Below are 23200 nucleotides of genomic sequence, written 5' to 3' on the forward strand. Positions count from 1 at the left end.
CATCAGTTGTATTGTGTGCTTGCTAAGATTAGATTAAAAGTGTACTTTATCATACCTTTTATTTTTGTTTCCTCAGAGCAGCATATTATATTTAATGTCCACAAAAGGATGTCCATCTCGCTGTGACGTCGCCAGAATGCAAACTCCCACAGGCAGAGGCATACAAAACTGCGTGTAAGCTCACGCCCAAATGCATGAACCTTATGATTTGATGCTTTGGCATTGTTCAACAAGAGTATCCAACATTCTAACAGCATATATAAGTCAGACAATACAAAAATCATCATAATAAACATTAAACAATACCTCAAAAGGATATGTTGTAAAACGCCCAAAACCATATATGCCCATTGTTCTGAAAATTACTTTTAAAAAGTAATTTATTATAGTTAATTATTACTTTACCAAAAAAGTAGTTGAATTACGAACGGAATTACTCTTAAGTAAATGTAATTAATTACAAGGGATGTAGATGTAGCGACCAACTGTTGTTACTGACAGTGGGTTTCTGAAGTGTTCCTGAGCCCATGTGGTGATATCCTTTACACACTGATGTCGCTTGTTGATGCAGTACAGCCTGAGGGATCGAAGGTCACGGGCTTAGCTGCTTACGTGCAGTGATTTCTCCAGATTCTCTGAACCCTTTGATGATATTACGGACCGTAGATGGTGAAATCCCTAAATTCCTTGCAATAGCTGGTTGAGAAAGGTTTTTCTTAAACTGTTCAACAATTTGCTCACGCATTTGTTGACAAAGTGGTGACCCTCGCCCCATCCTTGTTTGTGAATGACTGAGCATTTCATGGAATCTACTTTTATACCCAATCATGGCACCCACCTGTTCCCAATTTGCCTGTTCAACTGTGGGATGTTCCAAATAAGTGTTTGATGAGCATTCCTCAACATTATCAGTATTTATTGCCACCTTTCCCAACTTCTTTGTCACGTGATGCTGGCATCAAATTCTAAAGTTAATGATTATTTGCAAAAAAAAAAAAAGTTTATCAGTTTGAACATGAAATATGTTGTTTTTGTAGCATATTCAACTGAATACGGGTTGAAAATGATTTGCAAATCATTGTATTCTGTTTTTTTTTTTTTTTTACATCTAACACAATTTTCCAACTCATATGGAAACGGGGTTTGTAGATCACAGTGTAAAATGCTGGGCCTGTTGCCAAGTGACGTCATCGAGGGTTTCAACGGAGCTGTGTTTGTTAACTTTAGCCGTCAGCAGCGGCAGTGTCTCGGCTCTTACGCCAGCTCTTTTCACCGGAATGTGTTGCCTTTGGTTAATAAAGAGACTGAATGTGCTTTGATGGCTCTCGCGTCTCCTTTTCAACAAATGGTGTATAGTATGGATGGCAAGTTTGTCACTTCAATCATTGGTTTGTTGTTCAATATTCTCATTAGGATATGTGTGCGTATGTTTTTTGCTGTGTCACCACGTGATGCCGCCTCCTCTTATTTGATATGAAGTTAATTTTAGTGCAGTATTGTGTCATGTCTGTGTAATCATGTTTTGTTTTAGTCATGTTTTGTTTTGTTTAGTTATTGAATTCTTTAGTTTCTGGCTTTTCACTCCCTAGTCTTGTTTCCATAGTTACCCATTAGTTTCACCTGTTCCACGTTTGGACTCATTGTGCACTCTTATTTGTCACCATAGCAACCCATTAGTTTTCACCTGTCACGTCACGCACCTGTTTCACGTTTTGAGTCACGCACCTGTTTTAGTTAATCATGTCTGTAGTATTTAAGTCATTGTTTTCAGTTTGTCTTTCTGGCGACACCCGGATTCATACCCCTGTCACACTCTGTTTACCTCTGCGTACTTCATGCCCTGTCCAAGTAAGTTTTTTCGATTCATGCCACAGTTAGCGACTTTTGTTCATGTCCTTAGTTTTTTGCCCACGTGCAAGTATTGGTTTCATTTGTCAAGTTTGTACTTCCGCCTTGTGCGCGCCTTTAGTTTGTTCTTTTTGTTATAGTAAAATTAAATATGTCTTCACCTTCACGCCATGTCTGGTCCAAATGTTCATTTGCACCACGGGAGAACAAATCACGCCATAGTCCAAGTCTTGACATATTGCTTGTTGCTTTCACGAGTAAAACGAGATTTCCTGCATTGAACTTACAGCACTTATGACACTGTCTTGTTGTTGACGTGAATAAAACCACATCAAAAGTAGCGTGCCACGTTACATCAAGCTACCGCTAACGGCATTGTAGCCTAAAAGTATATTTTTTAATTACTCGTTAGTAGTGAAAGTAACGCCGTTATTACGAACACTGTTTATGCCTCATTGATCATTTCACTATATATTTGTTAATGCTATTCTAGCTGAGGGCAGCACGGTGGAACAAGGGTTAGTGCATGTGCCTCACAATACGAAGGTCCTGAGTAGTCCTGGGTTCAATCCCGGGCTCGGGATCTTCCTGTGTGGAGTTTGCATGTTCTCCCCGTGACTGCGTGGGTTCCCTCCGGGTACTCCGGCTTCCTCCCACTTCCAAAGACATGCACCTGGGGATTCCTCCCACTTCCAAAGACATGCACCTGGGGATTCCTCCCACTTCCAAAGACATGCACCTGGGGATAGGTTGATTGGCAACACTAAATTGGCCCTAGTGTGTGAATGTTGTCTGTTTATCTGTGTTGGCCCTGCGATGAGGTGGCGACTTGTCCAGGGTGTACCCCGCCTTGCGCCCGAATGCAGCTGAGATAGGCTCCAGCACCCCCCTCGACCCCAAAAGGGACAAGCGGTAGAAAATGGATGGATGGATGGATGGATATTCTAGCTGAGTACACGCTGTAATCACAGGACACAGCCAGTAGTTAACTAGCTCAGGATATTTTCACAAAGGTTTTGTGACGTATGCAGCCACAAACTCAGTCCTTGCTAATATTCCCAAAGCCCTGATGATAGTATATATCTGATAGTATATATCTGTATCATGAATCAATTTAAGTGGAACCCAACTTAAACAAGTTGAAAAACTTATTCGGGTGTTACCATTTAGTGGTCAATTGTACGGAATATGTACTTCACTGTGCAACCTACTAATAAAAGTCTCAATCAATCAATCAAACCCTTGGTTTCTCATAGATTTGCCAGCTGTCTGAGATTGCGTACCTGCACTCGCATCAGTTGTTCGTGTGCACCCATTGGAAATCCAATAATGCCCATAAATAGCACTGACCAGTCACACTGGCTACGACCACGCATTGAACTTTGGCCTAAACCTGTGTACATTGATTTATGGGGCTTCACTAAAAGTAAAGCTTGTATAGTGACAATATTGAGACTGCAAAATAACATTGTGACCTTTTCAAGAACTCTGCTGATGCTTTCCTTATAGGCGCATAAAGCAATCAAATTATAACCAGTTGACAGGGTTGTAAATCTAGCCAATTTCAAGGACTCTATGAGAGCTGCATTGTCTACCTAAAATAATATTAGGGGGGAGATGCAGGTTCAAAACCTCCAGCATGACCAACAGCCTGTATCCTCAGGCAGTCAGACTGTTGAATAAGCATTGTTCACCTCTCACCTCTCCACCCACCTGTTCCATCAGGCTCCTTTCTGCACAACTACAATAACTGTGAACTCAAATTCTACAAAACAAAACTCATACTGTACACATTTCAGCTCCTACAGTTTATCTATCTCACTTTATGGTTGTATTCTGCTGTTACGTCATGTTCACTGCGGCTGTTACTGATAATGATGTGTTCTTCTCATGTTATATTCTTGTTATCTATGATGATGACAACAATACATTATTGAATATCTTGACGATCCAATTTGGATTTCGCCATGGATGGTACCAACAGGGAGATATTCAAGGAATCAGATTCACACGTTGACAGCTAACTTGCGTTTGTCTCTCTTCAGCGGTCACATCAACCTGACAATGCTGGGAGCCATGCAGGTGTCAAAGTTTGGAGACCTTGCCAACTGGATGATTCCGGTAAGTTTTTCTTTGGATGATGCACTTTTCTTAATAGTAGGTTACAGCTGACATTTGTGTTGTAATCTTATTAAATTGCAATATCAGTGATTTTTAATTGGTGAGTTGGGACCTAAATCGGGCTGGGGCACAGACGGCTAGTGAAAAACTACAATATATATATATGATGGCTGACTTGTTCTTTGTATTTTCAAGTGAAATTGGGCAATATCTTTGTCTTCTTCCTTGTTGGCAAATAGTACAGTCAGAGGTGGGTAGTAACGCGCTACATTTACTCTGTTTCATTTACTCATGTAATTTTTTAAATAAATTGTACTTGTCAGACTAATTTTAATGCAATATACTTTTTACTTTTACTTGAATTTTGTGAAGAAGGGACACTTCTTTTACTCTGTTACATTAAGTTTAATTCCAATCGCTACATTTCCGATTTCGGGAGGTGGGGGCTGGGGGGTAGGGGGGGGGGGGGGGGGCGTGGTCGGGAGTGGGGTGGGCCGGAGGGCGTGGTTGGGGCGGGGGCGTGGTTGGGGGCGTGGTTAAGAGGGGAGGAGTATTAACAGCTTGTATTCACCAATTTAAGTATTTCATATATATATATATATATATATATATATATATATATATATATATATATATATAAAAAATACTTGACTTTCAGTGAATTGTAGCTCTATATATATATATATATACTGTGTGTGTGTGTGTGTGTGTGTATATATATATATATATATATATATATATATATATATATATATATATATATATATAGCATCACCAAATCATACAAAAAAGCGCAACCCAACACCTTACAGAACATCCACCTGGAAAATAAAAGGATCGCGGCTGAACTGGACATTGAGGACAGTGTGGACGCCACAGCCAACAAGGAAGCCTTCATCACATTGAAGGACCACAAACCCAACTTCGCAAATAACCCAACATGCCGACTAATAAACCCAACTAAATCTGAAATAGGAAAAATCAGCAAAATAATCCTGGACAGAGTCAACACAAAAATCAAGGACAAAACACCACTCAACCAATGGAGAAATACAGCAGCAGTAATCAAATGGTTCAACAACATCCAAGACAAACAACAGCACAACTTTATCTCCTTTGATATCGAAGAATTTTACCCTTCCATCACGCAAGACCTACTGACTCAAGCACTAGACTTCGCCTCAGACTACGACTCAATCACAGGCAACGAAAGAAACATCATCATCCACGCAAAAAACTCCATTCTCATCCACAACAGTACACCATGGCAAAAAAAGAACAATGCAACATTTGACGTCACTATGGGAAGTTTTGACGGAGCAGAAACGTGTGAACTCGTTGGGAGTTTCCTCCTCTCCCAGCTCGCTAGCCTCAATCTGAACCTTGGTATTTACCGTGATGACGGACTGGCTGTGTGTCGCGCCTCGCCAAGGAGCAGCGAGAATACCAAGAAGCGCATATGCCAAATTTTCAAAGAGAACGGCCTACGGATCACGATTGAAGCCAACAAGCAAACCGTCAACTTCCTTGACGTCACTTTCAACCTGAGAAATAACAGCTACCAACCATTCACGAAACCCAACACAACACTCCAATACGTGCACCATGACAGCAACCACCCACCCACCACCACGAAAAGAATACCTACCGGAATTAATAAAAGGCTATCGATGCTGTCATCTAGCAAAGCTGAATTTGACCAAGCAACCCCCCCGTACCAAAAAGCCCTTGATGAAAGCGGATACAATTTCACCCTCACCTATGAACCCACGCCAGGAAACCAGCCAAAAAAGAACAGAAAACGAAACGACATCATCTGGTACAACCCCCCATACAGCAAAAACGTCTCAACTAACATTGGACACAAATTCCTCAATCTGATTGACAAACACTTTCCCAAAGACAACACCCTAAGAAAAGTATTCAACAAGAACAACATTAAATTGAGCTACAGCTGTATGAACAATATACGACAAATCATCTCAAACCACAACAAAACAATTGCAAATGAGCCGTCGGCCCCCGGACAGAGCGACTCCAAAACTAACAAAGGCTGTAACTGTCGAAATAAACCTGATTGCCCTCTCAACGGGGGGTGCTTACAAACATCAGTTGTCTACCAATCTAAGGTAACACGCAAGGACATTAACACATCCGACACATATGTAGGATTAACCGAGGGAGAATTCAAAACCAGATGGAACAATCACAAGGCTTCTTTCAGGAACCAAAACCTGCGGAATACCACAGAACTCAGCAAACACATTTGGGACCTCAAAGACAATAATGTTGAATATTCAATAACATGGCAAATTCTTGCATACAGCACACCTTACAATAGTGGTAATAAAAGATGCAACCTATGCTTGAAAGAGAAACTGTTTATTATATACCGTCCAGACCTGTCATCCCTCAACAAGCGCAGCGAAATTGTAACAGCATGCCGCCACAGACGGAAACACCTCCTAGGTAACACATGAGCCAATCACCACGCCCCTACGCCAGCCTGTACCACCCACTCTGTGCCCTATATAAACCATGGTATGTGAATGCTCCCATTAAAATCTCCTGATGATTGAGGGAACCCCCCCTCATGAAACAGGCCTGTAGAGATGAAATAGTCTTGTGATTTTTTTCCCCACACATACATATATATATATATATATATATATATATATATATATGTGTGTGTATATATATATATCCATCCATTTTCTACCGCTTATTCCCTTCGGGGTCGCGGGGGGTGCTGGAGCCTATCTCAGCTACAATCGGGCGGAAGGCGGGGTACACCCTGGACAAGTCGCCACCTCATCGCAGGGCCAACACAGATAGAGAGACAACATTCACACACTAGGGCCAATTTATATATATATATATATATATATATATATATATATATATATATATATATATATATATATATATATATATATAAATAAAAGAAATACTTGAATTTCAGTGTTCATTTATTTACACATATACACACACATAACACTCATCTACTCATTGTTGAGTTAAGGGTTGAATTGTCCATCCTTGTTCTATTTTCTGTCACTAGTTTTCTAACCATGCTGAACACCCTCTCTGATGATGCATTGCTGTGTGGCACGCACAAAAGTGCTTTCATCAAATGCACGAGAGTCTGGAATCTTCCATCTCTCCCTAGCATGGCCCAAAACCGGTCAATCTTTGCTTCCTGAGGAAGATCTTCACTGTCAAGCACTTGGTAGTCCACTACTTCTTCCCGGAGGCTATCCAGGTCCAATCGCAGCTGCGGCTTGGAACTTACAAGCGTATTTCTTCATCTTACTCGTCGTCGGCGTCGCTACGGCTGTATCTTCCTCGTTCTTCTGCTTCGTCTCCTTTTTGTGTGCGCAGTTGTACACTCTCTAAAAGCCGTAGATGTTATTGTCACATATGCATGCACAGTAGATGGCAGTATTGTCCTGTTTAAGAGTGTCACAACATTGCTGTTTACGGCAGACGAACTGCTTTACGGGAGACGAAAACGTGACTGCTGTTGTTGTGTGTTGTTACCGCGCTGGGAGAACGTTAATGAAACTGCCTAACAATAAACCCACATAAGAAACCAAGAACTCGCCCTTGATCATTCTACAGTTATAACGTCATTGGGCAGGCACGCTGTTTATATTGTGGGAAAGTGGACGTGAAAACAAGTCAGGTCCGCATGGAGCTGGAGGGGGCGTGGCCTCCAGCTCGGCCTGAATTTCGGGAAAAAATTTGTCCCGAGAGGTTTTCGGGAGAGGCGCTGAATTTCGTGAGTCTCCCAGAAAATCCGAGAGGGTTGGCAAGTATGTTTATTTATATCGTCATTACATTTATTTATAATCTTCTTAGAGAGACTTGTACCAGCTGGCACTGTCAAATGACTCTTTCACACCAATCCAATGTAAGCACCAGTGACGCTTGATTCTGTTCCACCAATCTAACGGAGACTGGCAATGACATGACCTCAATCAAACTACAAACTGTAAAAAGTGTCATGATGCCAGACGAAGCAATGTCAATGTTCACCTTACAAACTCGAAGAAAAAACAGCAACAGTCGTGGTCTAAAGTTTACATACACTTGTAAAGAACATAATGTCATGGCTGTCTTGAGTTTCCAATAATTTCTACAACTCTTATTTTTATGTGATAGAGTGATTGGAGCACATACTTGTTGGTCACAAAAAAAATTCATGAAGTTTGGTTCTTTTATGAATTTATTATGGGTCTACTGAAATGTGACCAAATCTGCTGGGTCGAAAGTATACATACAGCAATGTTAATATTTGGTTACATGTCCCTTGGCAAGTTTCACTGCAATAAGGCGCTTTTGGTAGCCATCCACAAGCTTCTGGCAAGCTTCTGGTTGAATTTTTGACCACTCCTCTTGACAAAATTGGTGCAGTTCAGCTAAATTTGTTGGTTTTCTGACATGGACTTGTATCTTCAGCATTGTCCACACGTTTAAGTCAGGACTTTGGGAAGGCCATTCTAAAACCTTAATTCTAGCCTGATTTAGCTATTCCTTTACCACTTTTGACGTGTTTGGGGTCATTGTCCGTTTGGAACACCCAACTGCGCCCAAGGCCCAACATCCAGGCTGATGATATTAGGTTGTCATTCAGCCAACTAAGATACTGCGGCACAATTTCTTAAGAATCATTCGGCTCATAGGTGCCACTCGACTCGGGCTCTTGATGAGTGGTCACAACACTGATGGCACCCCGCAGTCCACATAGATCAGGGGTGTCAAACTCAAATACAGAGTGGGCCAAAATTTTAAACTGAACAAAGCCGCGGGCCAAGGTTGAACAAATGAACCTTTAACGTACTCTACGAGCTATCGTCACGTCCGCTTTTCATCCATTCTAACATCGTTCTGACCCAGTCACAAGATATGTGCAGCTTCTGTACGCACACACGAGCGAATGCAACGCATACTTCATCAACAGCGATACAGGTTACACTGAGGGTGCCAGTATAAAAAACTTTAACACTGTTAAAAATATACGCCACACTGTGAATCCACACCAAACAAGAATGACAAACACATTTCGGGAGAACATCCGCACCGTAACACAACATAAACACAACAGAACAAATACTCAGAATCCTTTGCAGCATTAATTCTTCCGGGATGCTACAAAATACACCTACGCTACCAGCAAACCTCCCCCCCCCCACACACACACACCTTGTAGCGTCTCAGAAGAGTTATTGCTGCAAAGGGTTCTGGTTTGGTGTGGATTCACAATGTGGCGTATAATCTAAAAGTGTTAAAGTTTTTTATTCGGCTACCCTCAGTGTAACCTGTATCGCTGTTGATGAAGTATGCGTTGCATTCTAAAGTATGTGCGTGCAGAAGCCGCACATGTTATGTGACTGGGCCAGCACGTGTTGGGCGGGCTGGCGGGCGTATGGAAGACTCCCGGGAGGATCGGCGGGCCAGCTTTAGTGTTAATTTGATTTCGCCTCAAGGGCCAAGTGAAATTACATGGCGGGCCAGAGTTTGACACCCATGACATAGATAAAGCAGATTAACAGATAATGCTTTGGGACTTGGGTGGACTACATATCTGTTGTGGGGGGGTCACATTTATGGAGGACCCAATCGAACTACCAGACCTTACCTGTACCATACTGAACTAAATGGTGACTTGGTGAAAGCAAGCTTTATTCAAATAGATAAGCAGCCCAATCAAATAGTTTTCTTCCAAAAATATTTACCTATTTGAGAACGAAGATAAAACAGTTTTTTGTTTGCTAAGATCTGTTGGGGTTTCTTTAAGTACTACAATGCTTTAGCTGTTACTGACTCCTACCAGAACATGAATGATTGTTATTCTCTGGGAATGGGCTTGTAGGCGCCTACAGTGTAATGAGTGGGCATGGGATTTGATGTTTGATCAGGTCAACTGGAATCTGTGCTACAGTGGCCACAGCCCTCCTCTTTAATTACCAAGGTCAAGAACCTGTTAAAAGCCTATGGGGGCATGTGCTCGACACAAAGTTGCCGCTGGCACATTGTGGTTTTCCACTCGACTGAAATGTGCATGTTGCTTGAGGCAGTGTGTTATTTTAAAAGATTGGCCACGAGATGGACAGACAGCAAAGTATTTTCCATTAACTGTGGTTGTGTGTTGGTAATTAGCAGAGCAGTTCTTTAGGTAGCTGCTTTTCAATTTAGGTTTTACTCAGCGGTTATCTTGTTTGGCCATACTGACGTTAGACAGCGGGCTTGCATGCCACCGTCCTCACCTACACCCCAATCCTCATTATCCCCTCTTTTGAAAAGGTGGATGAAGCGAATTACAATCCCCACCTTCTACGATAATGAAAATGATTCACTATCTAAAGATGGGCGCTCAGCGTGAAATTGGAAATGTTTTAACGTCGGAGTTGGGGGTGTGGCGCTCTCTGCGTGATTATTCTGATTTTGAACACTCTCAGAATGCAAATGTAGATGAACGTTTTCCAGATGAGGGCTTTAAAATGCTTTTACATCTCCAGTCAGGCTGAACCATCTGGATCAACAATGGCTTGAGACAAAGCGGCTGTAGTAGACTAAAGGACATGTTGCGTGTGTTTTGGAGATGACTCAAGCTCTCTTTAAATGCGGGGGTCTGGCACCCAACTGTTCACACAAAATAAAAATATCTTTGTCCACCTCCGCACTAGACTAGCACTCTCTAGGTTTATTTTACATTTACCAGTAAATTAAAATATGTTTAACATGCTGTCGGAACAGTACTTGCTTATTGCTCGTGTGTGGCAAATATTGACAATATACATTGAACAAAAATTCAAATGCAACATTTTTTTTTTCTCCCATTTTTCATGAATTGAACTGAAAGATCTAAAACTTTTATTATTTATAGAAACTAACTATTCCTCTCAAATATTGTTCACAAATCTGTCTAATCCGTGTTAGTGAGCATTTCTTCTTTACCAAGATGATCCATCCCACCTCACAAGTGTAGTATATCAAGATGCTGATTAAACAGCATAATTATTGCACACAGCACAATGCCACAGATGTCACAAGTTTTTAGGGAGCGTGCAGTCGGCATGCTGACTGCAGGAATGTCCACCAGAGCTGTTGCCCGTGAATTGAATGTTAATTTCTCTACCATAAGTCGTCTCCAAAGGCGTTTCATGGAATTTGGCAGTACATCCAACCGGCCTCACAGCCGCAGACCGTGTGTAACCACACCAGCCCAGCAAGTGCACCTCCATGATCGTCTAAGACCAGCCACTCGGACAGCTGCTGCAACAATTGGTTTGCATTAGGGCTGCAACTAACGATTAATTTGATAATCGATTAATCTGTCGATTATTACTTCGATTAATTGATTAATAATCAGATAAAAGAGACAAACTACATTTCTATCCTTTCCAGTATTTTATTGAAAAAAAACAGCATATCAACTTGCCAAATAAAACAAGGAAAATGTTACAAAAATGCACACTTTTGACACCCCTACTGTAGATAATAAAAAATGTAATCTGATAAATCTATCAATAAAAAGCAGAGCGTGACGACGCATGCACGTTTATCACAACTCTCTCGCTCTCTCTGTCTCTCCCCCTCCCTCACGAATACTGCTGCGCGCACAATTTGTTGTGTTTTTAACCTTCTTAACCCTGAATGTACATTGAAAATACACGCAACCCTAACTCAAAATGCCGGACATTTGAGGCAAAAGAGGACATGTCCGGTGAAAAGAGGACGTATGGTCAGGACCTAGCCCGGATCGGTTTCACCGGACATGTCCTCTTTTGCTAGCATGCTAGCAGCTAACGGGCTACGATAGACTGACCATACGTCCTCTTTTCACCGGACATGTCCTCTTTTGCGGAGCTGTCAGGGCGGAGTTTCATAAATGCCTCAAATGTCCGGCATTTTGAGTATTGTTTACACAATGTGCAGTACCCTACTTAATATGTCCGTGTGGAAACTCGTTCGGTACACCTCCGCACCGAACCGAAATCCCCGTACTGAAACGGTTCGATACAAATACACGTACCGTTACACCCCTATTATTTTGATTATTGTTTCTCAGCTGTTTGTAAATGTTGCAGTTTATAAATAAAGGTTAAAAAAAAAAAAAAAGAAAGTAGCCTCAGCACATGCGCATAGCATAGATACAACGAATCGATGACTAATTTAATCGCCAACTTTTTTTTTTTTTTAAATCGATTTAATCGATTAGTTGTTGCAGCCCTAGTTTGCATTACCAAATAATATCTGCACAAACTGTGAGAAACCGTCTCAGGGAAGCTCATCTGCATGCTAGTCGTTCTCATCTGGGTCTTGACCTGACTGCAGTTCGTTGTCGTAACCGACTTGAGTGGGCAAAATGCTCACATTCATTGGCATCTGGCACGTTGGAGAAGTGTTCTCTTTACAGATGAATTACCGTTTTCACTGTTATGAGCAGATGGTAGACAGCATGTGTGGCGTTGTGTGAGAGAACGGTTTGCTGATGTCATGTCACTCATGTTATGCGTTGCATATTTTTGCTTTAGAAGGTAGTGCGGTTAGCATTTGCTTTTCATTTAAAGGGGACCTATTATGCAAAACCGACTTTTCTTACCTACTTGTTTTTGTGTATTCAGTATCTGCATATGATTTATTGAATCAAATCTATTGAAATATAGTATTATATATATACAATATTTATCAAAATGCTTGTTTAACCTATCAAGTCATTTACAGGCTGAATCTTAGGCTCTGTAGCTTGGTTCCTATCTACCATCCCCAACATGCCCACAACACTCGTAACTTAGATCTGATATCAGGGAAACATCGTTTACTGGATTGTACCGCTCGAAGTGTTGTATGCAGGGGACCAAAAATTTGGAACCGGCTTAATGAGAGCCTCAAGATGCTGTATCCATTCTCCAACTTCAAAAAGAAACTGAAAACTTACCTATTAACCACCTATATTTAATGCCTCATGTGGGGTAGACTACTGTTGGGTTTTGCATGGTTGAATGAATGTATGTATGTGTATGCTTGCTTTAGTACTATTATCTTGTGTTAATCATATAGCGTTGTTTTTTTGTTTTGTTTTTTGTTTTTTGTTGTTGTACTTGCTACCATGTTTCATCATTCCATGTATATACTGTCCTCTGGACCCCCTGTCAAAAGCTTCTTCTAGCTTATTTGGGGGACCCTTTCACGTACCAACATCTTTAAAATGATGATATTCACTACTATTGTAATTGTTATATGGTATTGTGAATAAACTTGAAACTTGAAGAAATTGAATAATTTGGTGTTTCCAAACAGCTAAAATGATGCACAAAGCAAACGATAACCTGCTACACAAGAATGGACAAAATTTGTTCTCAACAAAAGAGAAGTATAACCTTAAAGAAAAATGTCACTTGTATGCACGCACACCACTTATGTTCTTTAGTACGTAAATTTGTGGAATTAAATTATGGAATAGATTAAGCAAAGAAGTCAAACAATGTTGAACTAATATGATCCACTTCAAGAGGCTGTTAAAACTGGAAGTGTTTACAAAGTACAAGGAAGAAACATTTTCATGAACGCCTTGAACCTTGAATGAGATATAACCCTTCTCATTATGGGAATTATAACTGATTAACTGCCTATCAAGAGAACTGTTGTACTTCATTGATGTAAATTGTATTACAAATGACAATAGAAAGTAATCATATGTGTCAGGAATAGCAATGAAATGTATAAGGGGTAGGATAAAACCAGCATTGATTCTTCCTACTCCTGTTTGGACGTATGGTAAAGAGAAATGAGAATATGTAATTTGTATGATGTAACATATTGTGACTTCAAACTTAAACCAAACATATATAATGTACATGCTTAGTTTTTGCAGTCACTCTCCTGTTGCAAGATAAATATTTTGCTGCCATCCTAATTCGGCAGTTGCTTTAATAGTATAACGTTAATGTTTTTTCTCAATGTTTAGTTGCTGCTGTTCAGCAAGGTTTAGTTTCCAACAATATTTAGTTATATCAAGATACTTTATCTGCCCTAATCTAGCTTAGTGATGTTTCAATCAGCGTGTTATGCTACCGATTCTGATACCAATCACCTTTTTTAATTACATTTAAATTTAATTAGAATTTTTGTTAAATGTTTAAACATATTTATTGTCAGAGCTACAGTATTCTACAGTATTGACATTAAATTGTTAATTTTTTTTCTTTTATTACATACAATTATCTGAGCAAAACAAAAAAATAATACAAAAGCAAAAACTACCATTTACTACTGTATTTGTAAACAATAAAAAACAGATTTTATGGAAATAAAAATATTGGTATACTCACTCTAGTATTATCCACTGTATTATCCCTGTATGTGTATGCTTTGACGCTTCCATCTAGACTTCTTAAAGTTTACTAACCTGTAAGCACTTATATTGAGTGTTGATTCAAGTTATGTAAGTGACTAGTTTAGCGATTAGCATACCCTTTTGGCTGCTCCTACTTGCTTTTACTGTGTAACATGTTCAGCCTTGCTCTCCACTCCTCCAGTGATAATTCTACGTACAAGAAATGTAGTTTACTTTATCTAGTAATGTTTTGCGGCATTTTCTTTCTGCTTCCAATTGACTCCTTACTAGGAATGCGCTTGTTCCTACCATACGCTTGAGTCTGAGGCAGCAGCAACAGGACCTGATGTCACGTACAACCGGGCAATAAAGAAAGTAGAAAACTGGTCATTGGTTTTAGTTAAAAAGGAACTACAGAGTCAACTGGTGATGAATTGGAGAGGGGTGACAGAGCTTGGGGAGAATTACTTCCAGGTGGTAGTTTAGAGCAGGCTAACGCGATACACATGGTACACGGGCAAACAGACTATTTTTTAGGTACAATTTTTCGCCGTACCAAAACCAAGACATATCTTTGGTAATAATTTTTGTTGAATACCGGTAAAACCTGTGAAAAACAGAGGTCCCACTCTATATATTGAAAAAACAATATAAAAACCAAATCATTGTTTCAAAAATAGATTTTCTTTATCTTTGGAACGTTTTTTCCATTCCAAAATACACTTCAAACAGCAACTATTTATTTCCTCAAAATGGAGGTTGTTATGCATATTTGTATTTCGATGGCAACCCACCAAATACCTGTTTTTTAGCTTGCACACTACCCAGAGACACTACAAAACAGGACCGCCTTCATAATCCAACAATTTTTACTTGGCCAGTAGAAACTGTTCTCTCTCCTTCACCATCTCTGGCATTTTCCAGTGTTTGACACAAAAGGCTCTTCATTTAATCACATAGCGACAGACTGCTGTCTGCCTCGGTTACCCGGACGACTAATGACACGTGTTTGGATGAAAAGTCGGAAATGCAAACGTTTGGGGAGGCAATTCGTAACTGCATTCTCAGTACAGGGGCCTTGTATGCCACTATTGGTACTGTAGTTATAACACACTTGATTTGGAATTGTTTTACCAGACCAATTGCTACACACAAAAACTCACATCCTCAAGTATGTGGGCAAGAATGAATAAGGGTGAATTGCAGTTGTTTTCCTCCACCCACATCTGTGCATTTGCTTGCTGGATTAGGCAAAAACAGACAAAAACTGGATAAAAGACTAAAGTGGGGGAACTGATAAGCTTTGTGTTTGGTTGCTGTACTTTCAATGATTTCAGCCTTCAAATTAGTTGTGTAATGGCTTTTGATTAGGCGCCAGTCTGGCTTGTTTATACAGTAATTTGGTTTCAGAATGGGCCATGCTTAATTCTACTGTACTCCCATCCACCATGAAACAAAGCACACATCATTAGGAGAGCCATTAAAATGCCTACAAAGCCCCAGGTAAGCACTGTTATTTGCAGCAGCCTCACCAATATTGAGCTTCCAAGAGGGTTGGAATAGACTCTGTATCGAAGGGTTTTCACACTCACTTCGTTGAATGGTTGACATTTTAAAATAAATAATTAATTCCAGGTTTAATAAAATATATTCAACTATACAGGCACTGTTTTAAGTCTGTGGTTCTTAAACTTTTAACACCAAATGCAATCCCAATAAATATTTCACTTAGCTGGTACCATTGTTTTTTTTACCTTTGCCAGTAATCACAGTTTAGCTTCAAAAGTGCCCTGTACTTAAGGGTGATTGGTTTGTGACATATTAAAATAGTTACACAATGATATTGCAGGGATGGAATATTTAGTTTTAATCAGTACTGTCCAATGATTATTTTTTTAAACTGATAAATCACATTTTTTAATTTGTTGGCATACCAGTCACTGTCTCCTCACTCATATTTGTTAATGAACTTGATCAACGATCATATTTCAACCAACGCCGCCTTTCAGGTAACCATCCATGGTTAAAGTAAAGAAGCATGTACGGTCAAAATAAATTGCGTGACTGATATGCATGTATACATTATTGATGCGATAATTATTTCTGATTATGCATCCATCCATCCCTCTTCAACCGCTTATCCGGAATCGGGTCATGGGGACAACAGCTCCAGCAGAGACCCCCAGACTTCCCTCTCCAGAGCAACATTAGCGACTTCCTCCTGGGGAATCCCGAAGCGTTCCCGGGCCAGAGAGGAGATGTAATCCCCCCATCTGGGCCTTGGCCTGCCGCGGGGTCTCCTCCCAGTTGGACGTGCAACGAGGACCTCCATAGGGAGACGCTCGTGAGGCATCCGCACAAGATGCCCGAACCACCTAAGCTGGCTCCTTTCCAAGCGAAGGAGCAGCGGCTCTACTCCGAGTCTCTCTCGGGTTACTGAAGGGAGATGCCAGCCACCCTTCTGAGGAAACTCATTTCGGCCGCTTGTATCCGCGATCTTATTCTTTCGGTCATGACCCACACTTCATGACCATAGGTGAGAGTAGGAATGTAGATAGCTCGGTAGACCGAGAGCTTTGCCTTCTGGCTCAGCTCTCGTTTCGTCACAACAGTGCGGCAGAGAGACTGCAATACTGCCCCAGCTGCTCCGATTCTCCGGCTGATTTCCTTCTCCATCTTTCCCTCACTCGTGAACAAGACCCCGAGATACTTAAACTCCTCCACCTGGGACAGAGTCTCGTCCCCTACCTGGACTGTACAAACCATCGGTTTCCTGCTGAGAACCATGGCCTCAGATTTGGAGATGCTGATCCTCATTTCAGCCGCTGAACTCGGCTGCAAACCAATCCAGGTTATTTCTGATTAGTCACACAAATTAAATTTTTATTGACATCCCTCATTTTTATACAATTCCAGTATTCTCTGGTTAATCAATGTATATTTGTATGATAGCAGTATGGTATTTCATAAAAATGTATTGTGTATATTCCTAATAAGACGATAATAACACATTAACTATAATTTCCTTTAACGTCACTCGTATTTTTTGACGCGCAATTAACGTGAACGTGTCCTGCTTGACCCTCGGTCCATTTCGTAGCGTGGAAAAATGTTCAGTGACTTGTAAGCCACAAGCGGGAATAACAAAAAAGCAAGCAGAAATCTTAGAAATGGACAAGAAAAGGGTACATTATGGAAAGACCAGGTCCAAAGTCGTTCTCTCGACAAGACAAGACAATTTTCATCCATGGTTGCCGTGAGCCGTCATCACTGGAGCAAATGCCTGCTTGCATTCAGAGGGTGCAAGTTATTTTCCGTGTTTAGATTATGCTTTACTTTATTGATAACATAACATTTAAATAGTCACTGTAAGTGGTTTAGTAAAATAGGATTAAAGCTCAACAGAAAGGAAAGACGTTACACAGGAAGTATAGACTCACTTCTTTATCAGATACTTTCATGTTGTCACAAAAATCCAATCACACACTTTCTGTTTCACAAAATAGCGCTACGCGTCACACAAAATGAAAAATATCTTACTTTATGATCCTGCTTTGTAAAATATGTTTTGTAATGTAATCTGTGATATTTATACCTAAATAAAGCTGCATTCGAGTGGAAGGTGGGTTCAAACCTGGACAAGTCGCCACATCATCGCAGGGTCAACACAGATAGATAACAGTCACAATCACATTCACACATTAGGGTCAATTTAGTGTTGCCAATCAACTTATCCCCAGGTGCATGTTTTTGGAGGTGCGGAAGCCGGAGTATCTGGATGGAACCCACGCTGTCATGATCCGTTACCCGGGTCACGGCATGATTTATGTTTGGTAGTTTTTCTGTCTTAGTCTGTTTCCTGGGTGCACCCTCTTTCTTTGTTTTCTGTTGGTTTCCATGGGCACTGATTCTCCTCACCTGTCTTAGTTTTGCAATTAGTGTTCCCACCAGGTTTTTTGGTTAATCACTCCCCTTTATAGTTTCCTGTCACCCAGCAGTAGTTGCTGGGTCCATGTTTGCAATAGGCAACAATTACGTTCTTCCGGTTTTTTTCTCCTCGCTCTCGTGATTTTTGTACAGTCTTGCTTTCCTCGTTTTTTCACCCTTGGTGACAATTTGGTTTTAAAGTTAAAAGTTAAAGTTAAAGTTAAGTACCAATGATTGTCACACACACACACTAGGTGTGGCGAAATGTGTCATCTGCATTTGACCCATCCCCTTGTTCACCCCCTGGGAGGTGAGGGGAGCAGTGGGCAGCAGTGGTGCCGCGCCCGGGAATCATTTTTGGTGATTTAACCCCCAATTCCAACCCTTGATGCTGAGTGCCAAGCAGGGAGGTAATGGATCCCATTTTTATAGTCTTTGGTATGGCTCGGCCGGGGTTTGAACTCACAACCTACCGATCTCAGGGCGGACACTCTAATCACTAGTTCACTGAATAGGTTTTGTTTAGCTCCACGCATGCTAGCGTCCTCAGTTTGTATTTTTGATCCTGCCTTAAAATAATTAAAAACCTTTATCTTACCTGCACGCCGCTCCTGCTTTTCTTCTGCCTTGGAGGAAACGCTACCAGCGAAGCTATGCGACCATGACGTAACACACGCAGTTTCAGGGAGAACATGCAAACTCCACACAGAAAGATCCCAAGCCTGGGAATCAAACCCAATACCCTCTTATTGTGAGGCACCAGCAGTGCCCCCAAAACCACTGTGCTGCCATTATTAAATAGAGAAGGTTAAGACATTGCCATGCAGCGATATGATTACCATTAACTCGTACAATAAGTAATGTACGGAACATCAAAAGCAAATATCACAGATTACATTACAATACATCTTTGACAATCAAACTATGAATCCACATTTTGTGGTAATCATGCGTGAAACTGGTATCTAAACATTTTTGAAACCTTTCAATTCAATTGCCCCTACAGCAGGTATACAAATTCTGTATTGCTACAAAATACAAAATCGGCAAGACAGCAATGCACTGCAAGTAATTTTTTGTTATTGTCATTAAAAGCGTGTTTATGTTCATCATGTTTTGAGCTGTTTAAAAAAGCATGATGTTTAAAAAAAAACCATTTCATTAAAATTAGTTGTCCAGTCATGGCATTATATACAAAAAAATTATCTATCGAGGAAAGACTTATTATTAATAAAACAATATATCTATATGTGATTAATCGCGATTCATTTTGAGATACCTATGAACAAAATGTGATTAACCACGAATAAATATTTGAATCATTTGACAACCCTAATTTTTAACATAATTGTATTTTCATTATAAATAAAAATACTATGTTGTTATTGTGTACCACTAGTGATACTCCTCGTTTCAGTATTTTTATAAGACGTGTATGTTTTGCTTTGTGGAGATGTCCTGTTTAAGTCATGACTTCAGCATGTGTCTCTTTGGCTATGTTCAAAATGTATCCGAAATGTGTCCAATGCAACTGCATCTGAACGCTTGGATCGCATTTTTTAGACCTATATGTCATCGAAAGGCAACAAATGTCACAATTCCTTGCCAAAATAAACGGTACCAAAAATAAAGGGTGGACTAATGCGCAGACAACACTGAGGGCCAAAATAAGATGTTTTAAAACTAGGGTTGGGTATCGTTTGAATTCGAACGATTCCGATTCTTTGTTTCGATTCCGATTCCTGACGATTCTCGATTCCGATTCTTCTTGTACCATTGACAGGTAGTCCCTGGAAGGTGGTCTGTATTTTGGGTTGAGAGTTTTCACCATATCCCTGCAAACATAAACAAACATGTAATGTTGCTGTTACTGTTTAGCCCAGTATCAATTAGCTTAGCTCTAACGGTATTGCTTAACCAACCTAAATGTTGGAGATTCCACCTCTGAAAAGGGATGCAGTCTTTTGACTATGTGTGCAGTGACCTTTCTGTGGCACTCTTCCGTCTGTGGCACCGACATCTTCCCCATTTCCGCTACGGTGAACGGAGTACGCTGAGCACATCGCGGAGCCTGGCGAGCAGGTTGTAAATTGTCAATGAAAAAATACGCGGGCTAATTTGTTAGCTGCCTCAACGTTGGCGCAAAACACATTATTTATTGAAAATATATTGTTTTACTTACCGGATTCGGACTGCAGTGCATTCACCGAGGTGCCAGGCTGGGCGTCGGAGGAAGAGGCAGAGGAGGACGGTCGGCGCAGCGCGTCGAAGACGGGACACACATTTATTTGTACTCCATGAACTCGGAGGTGCTTCATTATGTTCAACGTGCACCCTCCTAAGCACGAAACAGTCCTGTCGCACGTGTTACATTTTGCCGATATATTTCATTTTTTTTAGTAAAATAAAGCCACACTTTCGACCGCCGACGCCCGCTATCCATGCTTGACTGACTCGCTCGGCTACATAGGCTCGGCTATGCTAACACTTCCGGCGGTGGGCGCTTCTTCGTTGGTGTTCAGCGGCTTCTTCTTCCGGTCGGCGGACTTATTCTTTTTTTCCGGTCGGCGGACTGGGTATCGAAACTAGGAATCGAAATTTAAACTTTTGAACGATTCCGGGAGAATCGGAAAGTTAGTCCCGGTTCCAATCGATACTCGATACCCAACCCTATTTAAAACTCACATCAGTGTACCATCACTCCTGGCTCTGACTCATCCACAGAGCAACTGCCACACAAACTGGGATAAACTAAATTATTGCCCTCTTCCTTTTTAATCTCCTACATGAAATAGTATGGTTAAAAAAAGGTTGACTCCGGTTTCACAGCATACTTGAAATTGCCACAAATGCACCTAGGGTGAGACCAACACATATCGGGGTCATGTTCACTTCCATAAACGTCATGTTTAGTGCGGATACAGGTCACTTCATAGACCTTTTTCGATATTTTTTTTTTGTAATGTAATGTGAATGACTACATTAAAAGATAGGATTTTACAAAAAATCTGAATTGGGCATCATATCCTGCAGTGTGAAATAGCCTTTGACTTATGTTGTTGTGATAAATTGCAGACCTCTCGCAATTGCCATTAGCGTTCTTTGACTCTTCTTCTTCCTAAAAGAGGAAATATTAGCGGTGGCTTTCTGAGAAAAGCCTTGTTGGTTGTGTGGTGACTGTCATGCTACATTCAACATCAGAAGTCCTGTATCATCTGGATTCTGCAGTTTATATCCAGCCTCCTGTAGTCCCAGGTTATCTCCCTCTTTGAAAAAGCCATTATGCCGCTGCTAACATTTATTTCCAACACCTATTTAACTAGCACAAACATTGCTGCTTCTGGCAGGGATACATTTAAAGAGGAGGCGAGTAAGCAATTAGTACATGAAATAGGTACATTGAGAGTAAAATCACTAGTTTTTCTTTTGGGCTACATGAAAAACTATAAAATTAAATCTCGATTATCACACTTGACACAGTCAGGGGACAACCACATACTTTACAGTGAGTGTTGAAGATATTATCCTGTGTACAATAGTCAGTACTAGTGTTTTCCCGATACCAATATTTTGGTACCATTACCAATGATCCCTCTAATTTTTCATGTGTGTGAGCAAACGCAAAAACTCCCTGAGCATTCAGTGGAGCCCATGTGAGCAACATCAGACGTGCACACTGTGGCTACACCAGCAGCACACCTGTCCCAAACCTGACTAAATAACAAGTTCAATCTCCATCCATACATCCATTTTCTACCGCTTGTCCCTTTCGGGGTCGCGGGGGGTGCTGGAGCCTATCTCAGCTGCATTCAGGCGGAAGGCCTATACGGTCAGTGGTCAGATAAATACATACGTCAGTACAGAATTGATTGATGTGTTCGCTGACAAATTTCACTCCAAAATACTGCCTGAAAGAAGTTTATTTAAACCTGTTATTAAGTTTTATGCAAATGAATGACATTCATTCAAGTAAAACGTTTAAACACGTTCCTGGATGACTTTTTGACAATAAGATTACATTTGTGTACAAATATTGGGGTCTTTAGTACATTTTAATTATGCAAGCGACTAATCACCTGTGATAAATCATGATTAATCCAAGTTCCTAAATGTGATTAATCTTATAAAAAAAACATTATTTGACAGCCCTTAACGTATACTCTTCACCTTTCCACAAGATAGATGCCATACATCACGTACGAAAACATATAATTAAGGTTACCCTCGTCCGGGGGTCAGCAACCTGCGGCTCTTTACCGCCGCCCTAGTGGCTCCCTGGACGTCTTTCAGAGATGTGTGAAAATGGAAAAAGATGAAGAAAATATATATTTTTTGTTTTAATATGGTTTCTGTAGGTTGACAAACATGAAAAAAAACTTCCTAATTGTTAGCAATCCCACTGTTGATGTTAAACATGCTTCACTGATAAGAGTATTTGGCAAGCACCATTTTGACCTACTACTTTCGGCGGTCCTTGAACGCACCGTGGTTTGTTTACATGTACAATTTTCCCTTATTTTATTGATTTGCTGGAGTGCTAATCAGGCATATTCGGTCAATCCAAGACTGCAAGCTAATCAGTGCTAACATGCTATTTAGGGTAGCTGTATGCACATATTGCATCATTATGCCTCGTTTGTAGGTTTATTTGAGCTCATTTAATTTCCTTTACTTATGTCCTCAGTGTATTTAATTTATTTTTGCCTGTCTCAAACTTGCAGCCCCCATATCTGTAGTTGACTGATGGAGAGTTGGTAGAGCTCTATAGGCTTTATTTTCATCATCTTAAGCTCTGAGGTCCTCAGGGAGTGGTCTCTTGCTGGTGCCCAAATATGGTGAAACTGTGTTTCAGTTTTATGTTCCTAAAATCTGGAATAGTCTTCTGAAGATGTGAGACAGGTCTCAACATTGGCAATGTACCCTGAAAACACTTTATTTGTGCATATGACAACTGTAAGTATT

At 40.6% G+C, this 23200-nt stretch overlaps 1 protein-coding gene across 1 annotated transcript in view; it reads left to right on the top strand.

Moving 5' to 3' along the window:
* Nucleotides 1-23200, top strand: part of oxct1a (3-oxoacid CoA transferase 1a) — a 148980-nt gene that overhangs the window by 77430 nt on the left and 48350 nt on the right. The window contains exon 13 of the mRNA XM_061928216.1: nucleotides 3894-3969. Coding sequence (XP_061784200.1) covers nucleotides 3894-3969 — 76 coding nt within the window. The remainder of the gene's footprint in view (nucleotides 1-3893; nucleotides 3970-23200) is intronic.

This window comes from Nerophis lumbriciformis, linkage group LG33, assembly GCF_033978685.3.
Source record: "Nerophis lumbriciformis linkage group LG33, RoL_Nlum_v2.1, whole genome shotgun sequence".
In the NCBI taxonomy this organism is placed as follows: domain Eukaryota; kingdom Metazoa; phylum Chordata; class Actinopteri; order Syngnathiformes; family Syngnathidae; genus Nerophis; species Nerophis lumbriciformis.